The sequence below is a fragment of the Eumetopias jubatus genome, unplaced genomic scaffold (genome assembly GCF_037043125.1).
Source record: "Eumetopias jubatus isolate StellerSeaLion01/CBP00866 unplaced genomic scaffold, mEumJub1_p1.0 scaffold_12, whole genome shotgun sequence".
In the NCBI taxonomy this organism is placed as follows: domain Eukaryota; kingdom Metazoa; phylum Chordata; class Mammalia; order Carnivora; family Otariidae; genus Eumetopias; species Eumetopias jubatus.
Genome location: NW_028274818.1, coordinates 78,639,484 through 78,658,825, shown reverse-complemented (window position 1 = coordinate 78,658,825; position 19,342 = coordinate 78,639,484). Strand labels below are relative to the sequence as shown.

At 39.0% G+C, this 19,342-nt stretch overlaps 1 protein-coding gene across 1 annotated transcript in view; it reads left to right on the top strand.

Annotated features, from left to right (window-relative positions):
• GSPT1 (G1 to S phase transition 1) overlaps positions 1 to 18,544 on the top strand; it is a 34,690-nt gene extending 16,146 nt beyond the window's left edge. Inside the window, exons 4-15 of the mRNA XM_028117491.2 lie at positions 103 to 330; positions 1,318 to 1,351; positions 3,732 to 3,809; positions 7,212 to 7,392; positions 8,028 to 8,182; positions 8,359 to 8,499; positions 9,936 to 10,029; positions 10,848 to 10,928; positions 14,550 to 14,723; positions 15,663 to 15,752; positions 16,247 to 16,415; positions 18,058 to 18,544. Coding sequence (XP_027973292.1) covers positions 103 to 330; positions 1,318 to 1,351; positions 3,732 to 3,809; positions 7,212 to 7,392; positions 8,028 to 8,182; positions 8,359 to 8,499; positions 9,936 to 10,029; positions 10,848 to 10,928; positions 14,550 to 14,723; positions 15,663 to 15,752; positions 16,247 to 16,415; positions 18,058 to 18,110 — 1,478 coding nt within the window. The 3' untranslated portion in view covers positions 18,111 to 18,544. The remainder of the gene's footprint in view (positions 1 to 102; positions 331 to 1,317; positions 1,352 to 3,731; positions 3,810 to 7,211; positions 7,393 to 8,027; positions 8,183 to 8,358; positions 8,500 to 9,935; positions 10,030 to 10,847; positions 10,929 to 14,549; positions 14,724 to 15,662; positions 15,753 to 16,246; positions 16,416 to 18,057) is intronic.
• Positions 18,545 to 19,342: the final 798 nt, after the last annotated feature.

Sequence of the window (19,342 nt, the reverse complement as noted above, 5' to 3'; positions counted from 1 at the left end):
AACTAAATATGCAAAGTTCTATTTGTTGTTTGAAGGCATCTGTGTTTTACAGTACAGATTGTAAGTCTTTTTCGGAATACTAAGTTAAATGTCTTATTTCAGTAGAAAATGGGGAGACAGAAATGTCCCCAGAAGAATCATGGGAGCACAAAGAAGAAATAAGTGAAGCAGAGTTAGGGGGTGGTTCCTTGGGAGATGGAAGACCCCCAGAGGAGAGCACCCAAGAAATGATGGAGGAGGAAGAGGAAATACCAAAACCTAAATCTGTGGTCGCACCCCCTGGGGCTCCTAAAAAAGAACATGTAAATGTGGTATTCATTGGGCATGTAGGTAAGTTACACTCCTAGCAGTGAAGCAATGACCGGGCATTAGCTACATCAAACAGCTACTTGGAGAGGTTTAGTGAAACTGAACTGAATTACTCTGAAATGTTTTGATATTTAACTTGATAGATTTTTTAGCCGGCAAAACATTGCCAACGCTTTGTTGGACACATAAATAATTTTGTAATGTCATGGAAGCTGGAAGAAAACAAGCTTCAGTGTATTTGTATGTTATGCACAGTTGGTTTATAGACCGCCCCCCCGATGGTGGCTAAGCATATTATTAGTTAATATTCTAGAAAATGTGCCTGTTGTTTTGTGTGAACTTCAGTTAATTTGTTAATTTTATCGGCTTCATCTAACCTAGATAGTTTAATTTTGTGTGACAAAGGAAATTAATAATTGGGAGTGACTTTTGGCTGCTTGTGAGGTTAGTGGTTTAGCACAAAACAAAACCCTATTTAATTTACTCAGATACTTCCTGACCATCTGACTTAGCCCCAAAATCATGAGAAGAAAATACAGAATCATGTGTCCTTTTTTCCCTTTATCTCTGCCTTCTCCTGAATATAATGCTACACCACACTACTTTTTTTAGTAGCAAGAACTCCTTTGAAATTTGTAAAGGGACACCTATATTTGCTAAAATTAGTGAAAGACAGACTACCTAAATGTAGTTCATGGCTCTTTGGCTACTTTTGCTCTCCCCTGAGATCCCCTTGGGTGATTTATATTCTGTTGCTGCTGTGCTCTTAGCTGAAGGTCACAGAACACAGTCTGTTCAAAAATGCTTCTTTATCAGTAAAGTAGTTCTAAATTCTTGATCAGTATAAGTCATTGTTGAGCGGCAAGGGGTCTTGGCAGCTTCTTTTGCAACTGAAATTATGTAATTATATATGCTAATTGGTAATGAGTTAACACGTATAGTGGTTTTTTTGTTTTTGTTTTTTTACGCGTGTGGTTTGCATATTATTGATGTTGTTGTTACTTTTAGATGCTGGCAAGTCAACCATAGGAGGACAAATAATGTAAGTCTCTATTTTTTGTTAAATAATAGAGTTAACTTGATTGAATGAATTTTGGGCATTATAAACAATACAGTCATACAAAGGAGAGAAAACAGGTCACCTGAGAAAGTTATGAAGACATTACCTATAAGGAAAGCTGATGTTAAGAAGGAATTTTTTGCAGTGTGTGATCATTGTTAGTATTTTTTGATGGATTTTAGGCATTCCCTAGAATTCTTTGGTTACCACTGTCAGGCTCTTCTGGAACATTAAATGTATTTCTGAAAGCTGTATTTTAGATTTTTTTTTTTTTCATAAAAGCTACTATAGAACCCTAGATTGTAGGAAATGTTAGTTTGCTTTGAATATAGTTTTCTTAGGAATAATGAAAACCAGCACATGAATCTGGTACTTGGCGGGGAGGGAACTCCTTATTCCTGATTCATCAACTCTTTAAATCCTAGGTGGATTAATCAAAGACAGGTAGTCTGCTAGCATACTAAGATAATTTATCATAATTTTTTATCATATATAGAAGCTATCTAAGTATGAAAACACCATGGTTGATCTTTAGCAGTGTGTTCTGGTATTGAAAAAAAATTTTTTTAATTAGAAGTTCTTGCAATTTGGGGGCACCTGGCTGGCCCAGTTGGTAGAACATGTGACTCTCGGTTTCAGGGTTGTGAGTTTGAGCCCCACATTGGGGATAGAGATTATTTTTCTTAGGTTTTACAATTTTAATCCCTTCTGAATTAGATCCATTTCTTTAAACTGTATTATCAGAGGATCTAGAGGGCATATCTTCATTGTCTTGCCTTGTAATCTTAGTTGGTAACCTTCCCAGTTACTTCTGAAAATTCTACAACAGACCTTAAAATAAGCTTTTAAATAGGGACCCTTAACTAAGGCTCTATGGCTGGAAGTGTTGGGCCCATATGATTTCGTGTTTTAGGAGAATGTGTGTTTTTTGCTTATGGGCTGTAATTTTCGTGGGCATTTCACTAGGATTCTGTGCTCAGCTAGCTAGGAGTATGCACTGTAGATGACTGCAGAGAAGAAAGCTTGAACAGGAAGGCTTTGATTTGGATTGAGTCAAGGGAAGCAGTTCAGTATTCCTAAGGAATTGTTTTAAAATTACAATCTTTGATAATTTTTAAAAAATATTAAATATTGAAATGTATTAATAAGATTTAATTGCCTGGCCAACACTGTTGGACACCACTTCTTTTATATAGTATTTATATTTGCCCCTTAAAAAAATTTTATTCTGGGGGTTCCTGGGTGGTTATCAGTTGAGCATCTGACTCTTGGTTCCGGCTCAAGTCATGATCTCAGGATCACAAGACCGAGTGTGGGGGGCTCTGCACTCATCAGGGAGTCTGCTTCTCTCTCTCTCTCCCCTTCTCCCTCCTCCCTGCCCCGCCCCTGCTCACATTTGTCTCTCTCTAAAATAAATAAAATTTTTTTTTGAAGATTTTATTTATTTATTTGACAGAGAAAGACACAGCGAGAGAAGGAACACAAGCAGGGGGAGTGGGAGAGGGAGAAGCAGGCTTTCCCGCTGAGCAGGGAGCCCGATGCGGGGCTCGATCCCAGGACCCTGGGACCATGACCTGAGCCGAAGGCAGACGCTTAACGACTGAGCCACCCAGGCGCCCCTAAAATAAATAAATTTTTTTAAAATTTTATTCTGAAATAATTTTAGACTTACAGAAAGCTTACAAAAATAGTACAGACTTCCCGTATACCTTTCAGCCATCCCTAGCGTTAACATATTAAATAGCCATAGTATAGTCCTCAAAACTAGGAGGTTAGCATTGGTACAGTACTGTTAACTAAACTGTGGCTCTTACTTGAATTTCACCAGTTCTCCATGAATGTCATTTTTCGGTTCCAGAATTCCACGTTGCATTTAGTCGTTCCATCTTAGTCTCCTCTAGCTTGTGACGGTTGCCTCAGTCTCATCTTCCATGACTTTGCTTAATCTGAAGAGTGCTATTTAGGATATTCTTCAGTTGGGGTTCAGCTGAGGTTTTGCAGTTAGATTGAGGTTATACATCAGGGCAAGACTGTGACACGGACATCCCATCAGGGCTACCGCATGTCAGTACTTGATGTGTTCTCTTTACTGCTGGTGCTGTTAGCCAGGATTACTTGGTTAACATGTTGTCTGCCAGGATTCCCCACGGTAAATTTACTATTTTCCCCCTTTATCTGGGGGGAGAGAATTTGAGACCATGTAAATATCTTTTCCTCTGAAACTTTCCGTGATTTCAGCATCCATTATTGGTTCTTTATTTTAAAATAGCTCTTTTCTGGAGTTGAAATTCCCCTAAAGGGCTTCTTAATTTCACTGAATAATTTGTAATTAAGTGTTTCCTTCTTTTTTCTTTGTTTTCAGGTATTTGACTGGAATGGTTGACAAAAGGACACTTGAGAAATATGAAAGAGAAGCTAAAGAGAAAAACAGAGAAACTTGGTATAGTAAACTTTTATGGCACTATAAATTACTTTTAAGGAAGCACTGGCTACTTATGCTGTTGTAGTCTACTTAGATATACGTGCATGAGGAGGTGATGTCATAACAAAGAAAAAATTTCCTTTCCCCTCACACTACAAAGTAGACCAGCTCCTGATGACTTGATTCCTTCAAAACTTGCCCAGGGAACGTTTGGGAACATCCAGACATCTAGAAATGGACTTGTTGGATAAGTTCTAAACCATTCATTTCATAGGGTCATTACCTAACCACTAAAAAATTGCATTTCTAGAATCTATTTATTTATTTTTAAAGATTTTATTTATTTGTCAGAGAGAGAAAGCGCACGCACAAGGAGGGGGAGAAGCAGGCTCCTTGGTAAGGAGCCTGATGCGGGACTCGATCCCAGGATCCTGGGATCATGACCTGAGCTGAAGGCAGACAGCTGACTGAGCCACCCAGGCACCCCGCATTTCGAGAATTTATAATAACCAGAAGTAGAACTTAAGTTATAGTGGAATTTGGGGGAGAAAGCAGGTGATGTGATAGTGCTTAGGATATGATCATTAATGATGTAAATAAACACGGGAAAGATAAAAAGAACGGACAGAATTATTGACAGTGGGTTGCCTTTGAGTGGTGAGAAAAAGGGTCAATTTCTTTTTCTTTCTAATCTTTTTTTTTTAAGTTTTGACTGGGACATTCATGGTTTTTGTTTTGTTGGTGTTTTTAAATTGTATTTCTCTGTATTAAGGGAAAAGATCATCATCAATGTTATACTAAAAAATGGATTACATACTATTTATTTATTATTTTTTAAAAGATTTTATTTATTTGACAGAGAGACAGCGAGAGAGGGAACACAAGCAGGGGGAGCGGGAGAGGGAGAAGCAGGCTTCCTGCTGAGCAGGAAGCCCGATGTGGGGCTTGATCCCAGGACCCTGGGATCATGACCTGAGCCGAAGGCAGACGCCTAACCGACTGAGCCACCCAGGCGCCCCTACGTATACTATTTAATACAGATGATGAGGTCATCTAAATTAACACCTACTATTCTAGATGGTTTGAACTTACATAAAGCATTTTCACATGGCAAAGAAATACTGAAATAATTTTTAGCAGGTAACCCTTCCTCCCAAATGGTGGTTACTGGCTTTCACTTTTGAAAAATATCCCTTAGATAGCCATTATTTGTGTTATACTTTGTGCCAGATGATTATAAAAGCTCACAGTCGTATTGGCATTGGTACAAAGTAGTCTTTCTGGGTATGTCGTCAGCTTGTTTTCATAAATACAGTTTGCTTATAGAATATATACAGGTTTGGGGTGCTTGGGTGGCTCAGTCTGATGAGTGTCTGCTCTCAGCACGGTTCATGATCCTGGAGTCCCAGGATCAAGCCCCACCTCAGGCTCCCTGCTCAGCAGGGAGTTTGCATCTCCTTCTGCCCTTCCTCCTGCTCATGCTCTCTCTCTCTGTATCTCTGAAATAAATACATAAAAATCTTAAAAAAAAAAAAAAGAATATACACAGGGTTGAGGCACCTGGGTGGCTCAGTCGGTTGAGTGTCCGACTTTTTTCTTTTTTTTTTTTTTTAAGATTTTATTTATTTGACACAGAGAGAGAGAGCGCCCGTGCTTGCAAGTACATGCAGGGGGGAGTGCAAGCAGAGGGAGAGGGAGAAGCAGACTCCCTGCCAAGCAAGGGAGCCCTATGCAGAAGCGATCCCAGCACCTTGGGATCATGGCCTGAGCCTGAAGGCAGACGTTGTTTTTGTTTTTAAAGATTTTATTTATTTACTTGACAGAGACACAGCGAGATAGGGAACACAAGCAGGGGGAGTGGGAGAGGGAGAAGCAGGCTTCCTGCTGAGCAGGGAGCCCGATGTGGGGCTCAGTCCCAGGACCCCAAGATCATGACCTGAGCCGCAGGCAGATGCTTAACGACTGAGCCCCCCAGACGCCCCCGGAAGGCAGACGTTTAACTGACTGAGCCACCCACATGCCCCAGAGTGTCTGATTCTTGATCTCATTTCAGGTGTTGCTCTCAGGGTTGTGAGTTCAAGCCCTATGTTGGGTTCCACGCCTAGTGTGGAGCCTTACACACACACACACACACACACACACCACTTTCCGTTGCTCTCAGGGTTGTGAGTTCAAGCCCTATGTTGGGTTCCACGCCTAGTGTGGAGCCTTACACACACACACACACACACACACACCACTTTCCCTGCTATCCAAGAGTTCCTTTGAAACCTTTTGTAAACCAAAATGGCATAAAGCAAAGAAGCAATCGTCATTAATTTATATGGAAAAATTTTTCAGAGAATAGTCTCTCTCAGGCTTTTCTGATACCTTAGGGCTCATCTTGCTAACGGATGCACCAAATAAATGGAGGTAAAGCACAGATGCTCACCGACACAGTTCAAAGTGATGGTGGCTCGATGCAGATGCTGCGCGGAGGGAAAGCTGGAAGGGCTTGAAGGCGTCACCGGCGCCGCTCAGCACTGCCCCTGTGACAGCTCATTGAAATGCTGAACATGCTAAATACTCCCCCACTCTCAGTTTTGGCTCAGCGCGTCCAGCTCTGCACTCAGCGGGGGGGACTGCTTCAGATTCTCTCCGTCTCACCCTGCCTCTCCCCCGTTCATGCACGGACTCTCTCTCTCAGTAAAATAAATAGATAAAATATTTTTAAAAAACACCAAAAAATCCTCTTTAGGCATCTTTCAGTTAGCAAAAACAGGTACTAATGTAGGTATTTATTTATTTTTAATTTTTAAATTTTTTCTGACAGGTCTTTTGTAAAAGTCAAGTGGCATAACATGAACTTTCAAAAATCGGGATGCCTGTAATTGACTGGATATTTGTAAAAGCTCCAAGTGTTTGAATCACAGTAATACAAGTTTTATTCTCTTGATTTTCATTTCTATCCAGTCCTATTCATGATTTTTTTAAAGATTTTTTTTTTTTTATTTTTAAGTAATCTTTGCACCCAACATGGGGCTCAAACTCACAACCCCGAGATCAAGAGTTGCATGCTCCACTGACTAAGCCAGCTGTCCTGTTCATGATTTATCATTATCTTTTTAAAGATTTTATTTATTTAACTGACAAAGAGAAAGCAAACACAAGCCAGGGGGTAGGGGCACAGGGAGAGGAGAATCAGACTCCCCTCTGATCAGGGAGCCCGACATGGGGTTTGATCCCAGGACCCCGGGATCATGAGCTGAGCTGAAGACAGATGCTTAACCGACCGAGCCACCCAGGCGCCCCTGTCCTGTTCCTGATTTAAATGTATGTCGGATGTAAAGCTGGATGTCATCATTACACCTTTAATGGTAGAAGAATATCTTTAAAACTTACGTTCTTAGCAATATTAACCTTATTTTAAACTTATTTCAGGTATTTATCTTGGGCCTTAGATACAAATCAGGAAGAACGAGACAAGGGTAAAACAGTAGAAGTGGGCCGTGCCTATTTTGAAACAGAAAAGAAGCATTTCACAATTCTGGATGCCCCTGGCCACAAGAGTTTCGTCCCAAATATGATAGGCGGTGCTTCTCAAGCTGATTTGGCTGTATTGGTAAGTAAGGTCTTTCCAGTTCACCCGTGTATTTGTTAGCAGCCCTGCTTCAATGTTAGTATTTGAGTTTACCCTCTAAAAGCTAAAATTGCAGTCGCAGTGAGCTATAATACACGGTGGCACATTTCATGGTTGTGTCACGCGTCTGCTCCAGAAATCTTTCTGATTGGACTCACTTGGGAAAACACCTTCCGTCTGTTCTCCGTACGGGTGCTCTGACCTGTGACCATGTCAGAGCTCAGTGTCCACTCAGTGCCAGGCCTGCTGCACTGTGTACATACCACAAGTGCTGTGGGTACAAAGCGGAGTAAGAAATGATTTGTTTCTCAAGGCCTCAGGCATTTTGCGGGTTTGTTTTTGTTTGCTTCGTCACTATACCAGCCCTGAATCACATGCATGTTTGAATTGCAAAATATAAAGGCATCCTAGGTTTTGGAAAATTGGGGGGATCAGAAGAAACATTTACCAAGATCTTAAGCCGTTGAGACATTGTGACATTCAAAAGCATGCAGGTTACAACTCATTTACTTTTATTTTCTTGCAAAAAGCTTCTGATAAAACTGAAAGGAAAGCTGTTTTCACTGCTCAAGAGGTATACCTGAGTACATAAGAATAAACTGGATTTCTTGGAATAGGTCATCTCTGCTAGGAAGGGAGAGTTTGAAACTGGATTTGAAAAGGGCGGACAGACGAGAGAACATGCAATGTTGGCAAAGACAGCAGGTGTGAAGCACTTGATTGTGCTTATTAATAAGATGGATGATCCAACGGTCAATTGGAGCAATGAGAGGTGAGCTTTGCCCTCATACTAGTTTTTACAGGCTTGGAAGCGGAATAAAGGATGGTTTTGCTACCCTGCGCTTTTTTTTCCCCCCTGGGGTTTTTCTAAAATCTTAATTTGTTTAATAATGAGACTAGAGTTCACTTGCTTTATATTACAATTGAGTTACTTATGAATATTCATAGATATGAAGAATGTAAAGAGAAACTAGTGCCATTTTTGAAAAAAGTTGGCTTCAATCCCAAAAAGGACATTCACTTTATGCCCTGCTCAGGACTGACTGGAGCAAATCTTAAAGAGCAATCAGATTTCTGTCCTTGGTACACGTAAGTAATCTTTTCTTCCTTTTAGAAAAACTTTATGTCTTTGTAAATAATTTTGGAAAACACAGACTGTAAGTAACTGTGGCTTTAAAAATACCACGACCATCGCTCATTTTTTAATTGGGTTGTCTTCTTGTTACTCTTTCACTTTCTTGATCGTATCTTTGTGGTACAAGAGGTTTTAATTTTGATAAATCCAGTTTATTTTTCTTTTGTTGGTTGGGCTTTCGCTGTCATACCTAGGAAAACATTGCCTAATTCAGTCAGGAAGTCATAGCCATATTATTTTCTTCTAAGGTTGTTACAGTTTTAGCTCTTACATTTAGATGTGTATTTCATTTTGAAAGAATATCTTAAAAACTTCTTTTTGTTAGGTAAAGTTTTTTTCTTTTGTTTTTTAAGATTTTATTTATTCATTTGTCAGAGAGAGAGACAGAGAGATACAGAACACAAAGTCTTGATTACTATAGCTTTGTAAGTTTTCAAATTGGGAAGTGTGAGTCTTTACATTTTGTTGTTCTTTTTTTCCAAGATTGTTTTGGCTATTCTGGGTCCCTTGAATTTCTGTATGAACATTAGGATCAGCTTGTCAATTTGTGCCAAAACGCAGCTGGGATTTTAATGGGGATTGTACTGAATCCATAAACGAATTTGGGGAGCATTGCTATCTTGGCAATAGTAAACCTCCCAGTTCATATGCTGTAGTTTTAAAGGGGAAATTATTTTATAGAATCCTGATTTGAGAGCTGGAAAAGTCCATAAGAATTAAGTAATAGAATGTAGTCATTTTAGGGACACTTGGGTGTGGCTTAGTTGGTTAAGGGTCTCGACTCTTGACTTTGGCTCAGGTCATGATCTCAGGGTTGTGAGATGGGGCTCACACTGTGCGTGGAGTGGAGCCTGCTTAAGATGCTCTCTCTCCTTCTCCCCCTCTGCTCACTCGCCAAAAAAAAAAAAATGTAGGCCATTTGCTATAAAATATTTTTCTTTCCTTTTTTTTTTTAAGATTTTATTTATTTATTTGACACAGAGAGACACAACGAGAGAGGGAACACAAGCAAGGGGAGTGGGAGAGGGAGAAGCAGGCCTTCCGCTAAGCAGGGAGCCCGACGCGGGGCTCGATCCCAAGACCCTGGGATCATGGCCTGAGCTGAAGGCAGACGCTTAACGACTGAGCCACCCAGGCGCCCCTAAAATGTTTTTCTCAATCTTAATAAACTAAGTTTATGGGGAAGCTCTTTCATTATATTTATAGGACTATTTTGTTAATATTTTTAATTTTCTGAGGAATGGAGGGGATGAACCAGATAATAAATGGGTTGATGAGAAGAGTATGTGGGTAGAATGAAAGTATTATAACTGTTTTTCATATAAAGTTACAATCTTAAAATTTAGATATTTATGTTGATTCTCTTTAATGGATATTGTTATGTTCTCAGTGGATTACCGTTTATTCCCTATCTGGATAATTTGCCAAACTTCAATAGATCGGTTGATGGACCAATCAGGCTGCCAATTGTGGATAAGTACAAGGTACCCAAGATGTTCACGAGATTGGGAGGGAAAATCATTGCTTTGTATTTTAAGTTACAAAACAACCCTAATAATTAACAGCGTAGCATAAATGTCTCTTTCTTAATGGCCATATGTTATTTAGTGTTGTGGATGAGATGGATCGTAATTTAATCAGCCAGCCTAGTTTATTTAAGCTGTTTTCCCAATAAGCCAGTGATCATTTCTGAGAGAGAAAGTCATACAAGTAAAACTGCTAGACCCAGGATTTGCACGTTAAAGTTGATGGGTATTGACCAGCAGCCTTCCGAAGTACTAGCAGCAGTGTAGGAGTGTTGGTTTTACTGTAGCCTTGCCAACACTGGCCACTAGTCTTAAAAAGATAAGCTTCATTATTTTTAACTGGATTTTCAACTTGATTTTTAAAAAAGTTTTATGGGTATATAATGTTTTGACCTCCTCAAATAATTCTTTCCTTAGCTCCATGCTAAATATCTTCAGTATTTTTCCAATTTTATACATGAGGAAGCAGGCTCAGAGATTTTTGAGAGAACTGGAATTTAAACAAATAATGGAGATCTTCAATATGTAAAATTTTGTGCTGTTTCTGGTACCATGCCTTTTTATTTTTTTTTTTTAAGATCTTCGGCACACTTACTAGTATTGTAATTGCACATATGCTGATGACATATCCTGTGTTTAAGATTAATCCTAACCATTCTGCCACTTGAACTAAAGATTTTCTGAGTAAGCCCCATGAGATTTCACTTTGGGTTGTTGAATTTGTGGAATAGTAATTAAAGTCTACCACTTGGTTTTTTTATTTCAAATTTAAACAGGATATGGGCACTGTGGTCCTGGGAAAGCTGGAGTCAGGGTCTATTTGTAAAGGCCAGCAGCTTGTGATGATGCCAAACAAGGTAAGAATTAGTAATGCTCTTTCTCATTTAGATTTCTCTTAAAAATATCAGCAAAGAATTAGAACTTTTGAAAAATGTAGGGATTTCCACTAAAAGAAACTTAAAATCCAGGATTATGTTTTATTAATGTCAAGTACAAAATTTAGTACAGAAGATAAGGTGTTGTAGTTACCCCATGACAAATGGGGAAGAGCCAGTATTCGTACCACGTGAGAGCTAAAAGATGTATCATCAAGAGAGCTTTACCTGCATTCTTCCACCAGAAGCAAGTAGAGCTCTGGAGCAGTTAAGTGACTTCTTCCTGTTAACACATTTCTTTTAGTAAGTGAACCCAGGATGAAAACTCGGGTTTAATCATGATATAGTTTGCTTTTTTTTTTTTTTAATTTTAAAAAAATTTTAAATTTTTTAATAAGATTTTATTTATCCATTTGAGAGAGAGAGAAAGAAAACACAAGTGGGGGAGGGCAGAGGGAGAGAGACCAGTGGACTTCCCCCAAGCAGGGAATCTGACGTAGGGCTCGATCCCAGGACTCTGAAAACATGACCTGTTTGCCAGTCAGATGCTCAGCCATCTGAGCCACCCAGGTGTCCCTGCTTTATCGTTATATTGGTTACTATAAAATGTGCCCAATCTATACTTATAGTCTGTTTTGAGAGAAGAGAATGTGCCTTTATCATAAATGGGTCTTAATTCTTTCTTCCTGCCTTTTTGTAATTTGTTTATTATTGGAGAGGGTTCCATTAAAACACGTAAAGTCTCCATGAACTCTTCCTTTGTGTTATTTGTGGCTGCTCAGTTGCTGATAATTACAGACATGATACTAGAGAAACTGTTACCTGTTTTCCAGAGGGGCTTGCTCTAACAGCTTCAAAGATGTTTATGTAGGAAAGTAGGCCTCAGTCATCAGAACCTCAGAATTAGTGGGGCGTCTGGGTGGCTCAGTCGGTTGAGTGTCTGACTCTTCATTTTGGCTCGGGTCACGATCTTGGGGTCATGGGATCCAGCCCCACATCGGGCTCTACACTCAGCACAGAGTCTGTTCGTCATGAATCCTAGCTCAGAGCAGTTACAGAAGTAGTTTGGTCCTGGTAATAGAAGGCAGATTGGTGGTTGCAAAAGGCTAGGGGGTCGAAGAATGGGGAGTGACTTGAGTGAAGGGCACAGAGTTTCCTTTTGGGATGATGAGGATGTTTTGGAACTAGATGCTGGCGTTGATTGTACGGTATCGTGAATGCCAACTAGATGCCACTGAATTGTACCATGTAAAATGGTTATAAAAGGTAAATTTTGTGAGTGTTCTACCACAATAGAAAGAAAAGTAAAATTCATTATCGGCAGGTGGACTGGGTGGCAGGCTAGACTAGTCACAGCTTCTCTGCGGGAGCTGGGACTTTATACAGATGACTGGCAGGTCGGCATAGCCTCGCTTGTAGCTGGGGGCAAGCCTTAAGGACTCCATTCCCGTTAGTCCTGCTGAGTCTCAGTGGAATGGAGTTAAATATTTCAGAAGGCACAGATGCCAGACTATCTTACATTGAAAAATTAATGGGTAGGTAGCCTACGAAATGGGAGAAAGTAATTGTATATCATAAATCTGATAAGGGGCTAAATCCAGAATATATCAAGAAGTGCAACTCAACAACAAAATTAACCTGACTAAAAAATGAGCAAGAGACTGAAACATTTCTCCAAAGAAGATGTGCAAATGGCCAACAAGCACATGAAAAGATCTCATCACTAATCATTAGGGGAATGCAAATCAAAGCCACAACGAAAAAACACCTCACACCCATCAAAAAAAATAACAGATGTTGGTGAGGATGTGGAGAAGTCGGAACCCTTGTATACTGTGGGTGAGAATGTAAAACTGCACAGCCGCTGTGGAAAACATGATGTTTCCTCAAAAAAATTTAAAAACAGAAAATTATACGATCCAGCAATTCCACCTCAGGATGTGAGCCCAAAAGAATGGAAAGCCAGCCTGGAAGAACTGATGTTCATAACAGCATTATTCACAAAAGCTTTAATGGGGAAGCAACCTATCATGTCCACTGATGGATGAGTAGATAAACAGAGTGTGATACAGCCATACAATGGAATATTATTCAGCCTTAAAAGGAAGGAAATTATGACACATTATACAATATGATGAACTTCTAGGGCATTGTGCTAAGTGAATTAATAAGCCAGTCACAAAAAAATAATACATGATTCCACTTTTTTCTTTTAAAGATTTATTTATTTTGGGGGTGGGCAGAGAAGGAGAGTCTTAAGCAGATTCTGTGCTGAGCGTGGAGCCCAGTGCTGGCCTCGATCTCACGACCCTGAGATCATGACCTGAGCCGAAACCAAGAGTCAGTTGCTTAACTGACTGTACCACCCAGGTGCCCCTATGATTCCACTTCTTTGAGGTACTTAGAACAGACAAAATCCTTATTACCTTTCATAAACCAAGAGAATTTGTTGGTCTCAGTCATAATTTTTGAAATTATGGATTAATTTAAAGATTAGACAAGCTCCTCTGTATTTAGCCAGAGAAGACCACATTTGGAGAAGAGGGCTTGTTAATGCTGGATTATTTGGGCAAAAGTAGTTTACGGTACTTGGCTTCGTTGTTATGGTGGGACTGCTGGTTTCTGCGCTTTTGTCCTGTTACTGGAAAGAATTTAGCTAATAAATATGGCTCTCTTTCACTTCTTGGGATGAATTTCAACACGTATCAATAAGGTATAAGCTGCCTTCTGTGAAAGGAGGCCATTATTGGTGGAGAGGGGAGAGTTTACTAGAGTTCAGCAAGTGACAGTCTGTAGAGTTCTGGTGTGGAACAGCAGATTCTGGATTCTCCACCTTCATCTACCAGCATGAGATAGTTTATTTTGTCTTGAGGGCTGTTACTTTGGTTTGTGGTATGTGTTCTAAAAATAGGAATTTCCAAGGGCATAAAGGAAGTAAAATAAGGGAATGCTTATGGGTATTGCTTTTAACATTTTGTCCCATCTATATGCACTTTATTTAAAAAATGTAAATGGTAAAATGTAAATTTTATCATTAGTACCTTCACAGCCATCACCCTATCAAGTTCTAGAACATTTTCATCACCCCGAAAGGAAACCCTGTACCCATTAAGTAGTATTCTTTTAAAGCTTAATTGTTTAAATATCTTTTGAGAAGCACACTCTTCAAATATTTGGGGTTGATAGTCAATAGAAGCTGTGCCCATTAAATCCTAGAATTTAATGATAATAATAAAAACGACATTCATAAAATTAAAATCCAAATGTTAGATTCAGTGTTTTAATTTTGAAAAGGTAAAAAAGGCAAATGCTAGTTTATACTGTGTTCAGTTTGGAAATTACTAGGATGTGATAATAAACAGCTGATGAATATTTTAATTGGCAGTTTATACTTCTAGGATATGACTTTCATTAAATTCATGTCATACAAATGTAATAAAGTTTTACGTTCAAATAAGTGTTTTGGCTAATCCACAACCTCAGAAAAATGTGACTTGCAAGTCTTTAAGTGAACAGATCATTTTATGTTCTGCTATGCAGTGAATGTGTCAGAAAACCCCCAGTCTTGGGTTTGATTGCTGCCTTTTTTTTTTTTTCCTTAAGCACAATGTGGAAGTTCTTGGAATCCTTTCCGATGATGTAGAAACTGATTCTGTAGCCCCAGGTGAAAACCTCAAAATCAGACTGAAAGGAATTGAAGAGGAGGAGATTCTTCCAGGATTCATACTTTGTGATCCTAATAATCTTTGTCATTCTGGACGCACATTTGATGCCCAGGTAAACTTATTATTGTAATTGTCTTAGTGATCTTTACCGTCTAAGTGAAATTAGAATTTAAATGCCTTTTATCCTGGTTATTGGTGACATACCATTGTGTGTATTGAAATAAAATACATCATATATATCACAACAACCATGATGTATATCTCACACATGAAGTCTTTAAGAGGTGGTATTCTTTGTAAGTTCATTTTTATTTTTATTTATCTATTTAATTATTTTTGAACTAGGCTCCATGGCTAACGTAGGGCTTGAACTCATGACCCTGAAATTGAGGCCCATGCTCTACTGACTGAACTAGCCAAGCACCCCAAGTTCCTTTTTATTTTTGATCTCCTTTTAATAACAACTTATATTTTGCTCAAAGTGTCTTTCCTCATAAATAGAGCACAGTTGCCTTGGAAATTAGGGTGTGTCTGCTCATTCAGAGTAAGTAACTTTCCAGACAGGAAAACACAATTTCTGTTATTAGCAACCTGACTTCCGCAGAAGAATGACAGGGTAGCTCACAGAATTTTGAGTTCTGTTACAAGCTATGATGATAAATTAGATTTTGATGCTGGGTACAAGATTGTTTACTTTTACTGGACCTTAGATAAAGAGAATTGGATAAAATCATGAGAAGTTCACATCTGGAACCAAACCAAAGTAGCTGTAGTGGCAGTGATTACTGTAAATCCTTGGGGAGGATGGAGAAGGCTTCTCCAGAATTAGTCTGCCTGCTGTGTTTCTAAAGTTTGGGTCTGGCCAAGAAGATCAGTAGGGTAAGGATGTCAGAGTTCATGTTTGGATATCAGGCGATCTGACCCAGCACTTCTAACTCAAAAATAACTGGAGGTGGTAAGTTCCCTATTGTGGTACTACTGTATGGCGCTGGAGAACATTCAGTTCTTTCTTTACCCCAGGGATAAAGATGTGAATTTTTTTGTTTGACAGATAGTGATTATAGAGCACAAATCCATCATCTGCCCAGGTTATAATGCGGTGCTGCATATTCACACCTGTATTGAAGAAGTCGAAATAACAGTGAGTCTTCATTAATTGATAATTAAGCTACTTGGCATTTTTGTTTGTGTGTTTAAAGACGTTTGAAGACTGTCTTGATCATTTCTCATCGGCAACAGTGATGTACTCTTACTTGCATCCTTGTCTTTTTTAACTTTTTTTAAGATTTTATTTTTTTTTAATTTTGTTTATTTGAGAGAGCATGAGAAGGGGGAGGGTCAGAGGGAGAAGCAGACCCCCCCCGCTGAGCAGGGAGCCCGATGCGGGACTCGATCCCGGGACTCTAGGATCATGACCTGAGGTGAAGGCAGTCGCTTAACCAACTGAGCCACCCAGGTGCCCTGCACGCCTTGTCTTTTTATTTTATTTTTTTAAATAATTTTTTATTGTTATGTTAATCACCATACATTACATCATTAGTTTTTGATGTAGTGTTCCATGATTCATTGTTTGTCTGCACTCCTTGTCTTAAAGATTTATTTGGCCCTCTGATCTCATCCTTTTTTCTTGGATAGGCCTTAATCTGCTTGGTAGACAAAAAATCAGGAGAAAAAAGTAAGACTCGACCCCGTTTTGTGAAACAAGATCAAGTATGCATCGCTCGCTTAAAGACAGCGGGAACCATCTGCCTTGAGACCTTTAAAGACTTCCCTCAGATGGGCCGCTTTACCTTAAGAGATGAGGGTAAGCCTTTGCACTCGTGCCTAGTAGCATCTCAGGGATGTGAAGCTTGTTCCGTCCGAGTACGGCGCACACAAGTTCATAGAAAACTTGGGTGCGTGTCTGTAGTGTGTTCTATAACAGGTGGTTTATGAGTTGAGTGGATTGAATGGGCAGAACTGACCATGCATTGTGGCAGTATGCTGTAGATGAAGAATCTTAATTTTGATACTTTGCAAGTAGTGGGCTTTGAGAGTTATTTTATTTACTAAATGAGACATTGCTATGATGAAATCTTTTGTGATATGTGTGATCAAAGCCCGTCTGCAAGGGCTTAACCCTGTAAGGCAGGTTTTCACCATACAAGCCTCTGAAGTAGAACGCTTTAAAATCAAATATGACAGACATTCACTACACTGATATAGGGGGGATGAAAGGGACACATACCTTGATGGTCTTTTAGCACCTGATTTTTATAGAGGTTTAATGTCAGTTTTTTGGTGTGGGTGTCCATTTCTACCTAGTTCTGAGTGAATCTTGTGACCATGAAACTCTTTGGTAGCATGAAAACCAAGTGGCTCTTATTAAATGATTCTCTGGATCATTAGTATTTCTAACTCAGATAACTATTTTAAGAGCGTGGAAAACTTAAACACAGTGCTTCACTTGAAATACAGCATCGGCACCTCACACATTCGTTCCAGTTCTGTTCGATAGAAAACTTACTGTGACAAGCACTGGGGATGTGATGGTGAATACGGCTCCTGGACCTTACCTCAGAGGAATCTGTATAGAGAGTATTCACTGTATTTTGAAGTCTTAAACCTTAATTCTTCTTGGTAATAGTGAACCTGGTTACTTGGGTTTGTCCTATTAAGATAACAAAATGAGAATCTTAACTGACAAAATGGGGTGGACAGAAGTTAATGTAGGAAGAATGTTTAACTTTTTTCCTAAAGAGTAGCTTGGTTTTAGGTTTTTCACAGGACCTCGTAGGATTTGTACCCCTTACAGTAGGACTGAGAACCCCTCTTCCCAGCTTTATTTTCATTCATCCACCTTGAAATGGACTTGTTTTAAGTGTACAGTATAGTGAATTTTAGTCTATTTACAGGGTTGTACAGCCATCGCCACAGTCTAATTTTAGAACATTTGGAACATCTAAAAAACCCTGATACCTGTTTACAGTCACTTGGTGTTCCCATCCCTAGCCAACCACAGATCTTGCGCTGTTTGCCCTTTTGGGACGTGCCATATAAATAGAATCATACATTTTGTGGTCTTTAGTGTCTAGTTTATTTCACTTGGCATGTTTTTGAGGTTCAACCATGTTGTAACATGTATTCTTTGTAATTTGTTCCTTTATATTGCCAAATAGTATTCCACGGTACGGATAGTTCACATTTTACTTGTCCAGGCTTAGGTTTATGATACAGGAAATGATTGTTTCTTTTCGACTCCACCCATCCTCTAAAGACCCACTTATTAAGACTACTTAATCAGAAATCACACCTTTGGTGGTAAAGCCAGTTAATTAGTAATTTACATTGTAAAAAATAATTTTATGATTTAAAATAATAAGCTTGAATACCTCACATAGCTTTGCTGTTGACTACTGAAAAAGGGTTTTTGTTTGTTTGTTTTTTTTTTTTAATTTCATTTCTAGGTAAAACCATTGCAATTGGAAAAGTTCTGAAACTGGTTCCAGAGAAAGACTAAGCATTTTCTTGATGACCCTGCACAATACTGTGAGGAAAATTGACTGCAAAAGCCTACTTCACACCGCCTTCTCTTGTTTTCTGCCCATTGACAAACTTCTCCCCATATTTTGCAAAGACAGAAATCCACAGCAAAAGTCCACATTGTGTCAGCTTTCTCATATTGAGAGCTCTGCTATGCCACTGTTGAATTTCCCCCCAGATTTTTTTCCTTCCCCTCCCAAACTCTGCTTCCTTGGACAGATTTGGCAATAGCTTTGTAAGTGATGTGGACATAATTGCCTACAATAATGAAAACTTACAGGAATTTTTTTTATTTTTCATTTTCCCCTTAGGCATACTTAGTCTTTTTCCCCCAGGCAGATGATTCTGAGTGTGCGAGTGTGTGCACATGTTACAGACAACTACCATGTTAATAAAATATTCAATTTGAAATCCTTTTCGGTATTTGAATTGCTTTTGAATAACGTTTTTTATCTGGATGTAACATTGTTGCATTAGCTTTTTAACTTACCAAGTAATTGAGTACATTTTATGACTTGGACTTTTCTAAACTCTTTCCCTACCCACTACTTTAAATGAGGCATTTCCAAACGACGTGCAAGTTTGTATTACAGGAAAGAATTAGTTTGACTACTTCCTTTGATGGTTAATGCGTATGTCCAGTAAATAACCTTTATGGAGCTGCGACACTGCTTTAGTAGTAGGTCTGCCAGCTCTTTTCTGCCAATTTATATTCACCGTGATTTCTTAAACACAGTAAGTTGTTTTAAAGTAAAAGAGCAGCGTGCTGTAGTTTTTATAAGTAAAGCGTAATGAAATTGTACCCCTACAGAAAATTCCATTAACTCGTTAAATTAGTGGGATTTGCAATAAAGAAAGCATGTTGAGACCTGGCAAAAATGCCTCCTTTAGTATTTATAAGAGCTGCATGCATCTAGTATGAAAACTGTATCCATTGCAAGTGCCAGTTTTGCAAATTACTTCATTTACTATTTGTATCAGTAATTTTAAAGGTTGGACGGTCCTTGCTGGTTTAAAGCTAAATCTCATCCAGCCACGAAAGGAACACATACTTAGAACCATCCGATCTGCACAGACTAAAGTTAACAGTGATAAGTAGAATCAAGCACAGTATGGAAGTTTTTCTCAGTTATTTGAAATTGACTGTTTTCTTAAATGTAAAGCTGAAATTTGCTAACCTGTTATTTGGATGAACCACAGTGGAGTACT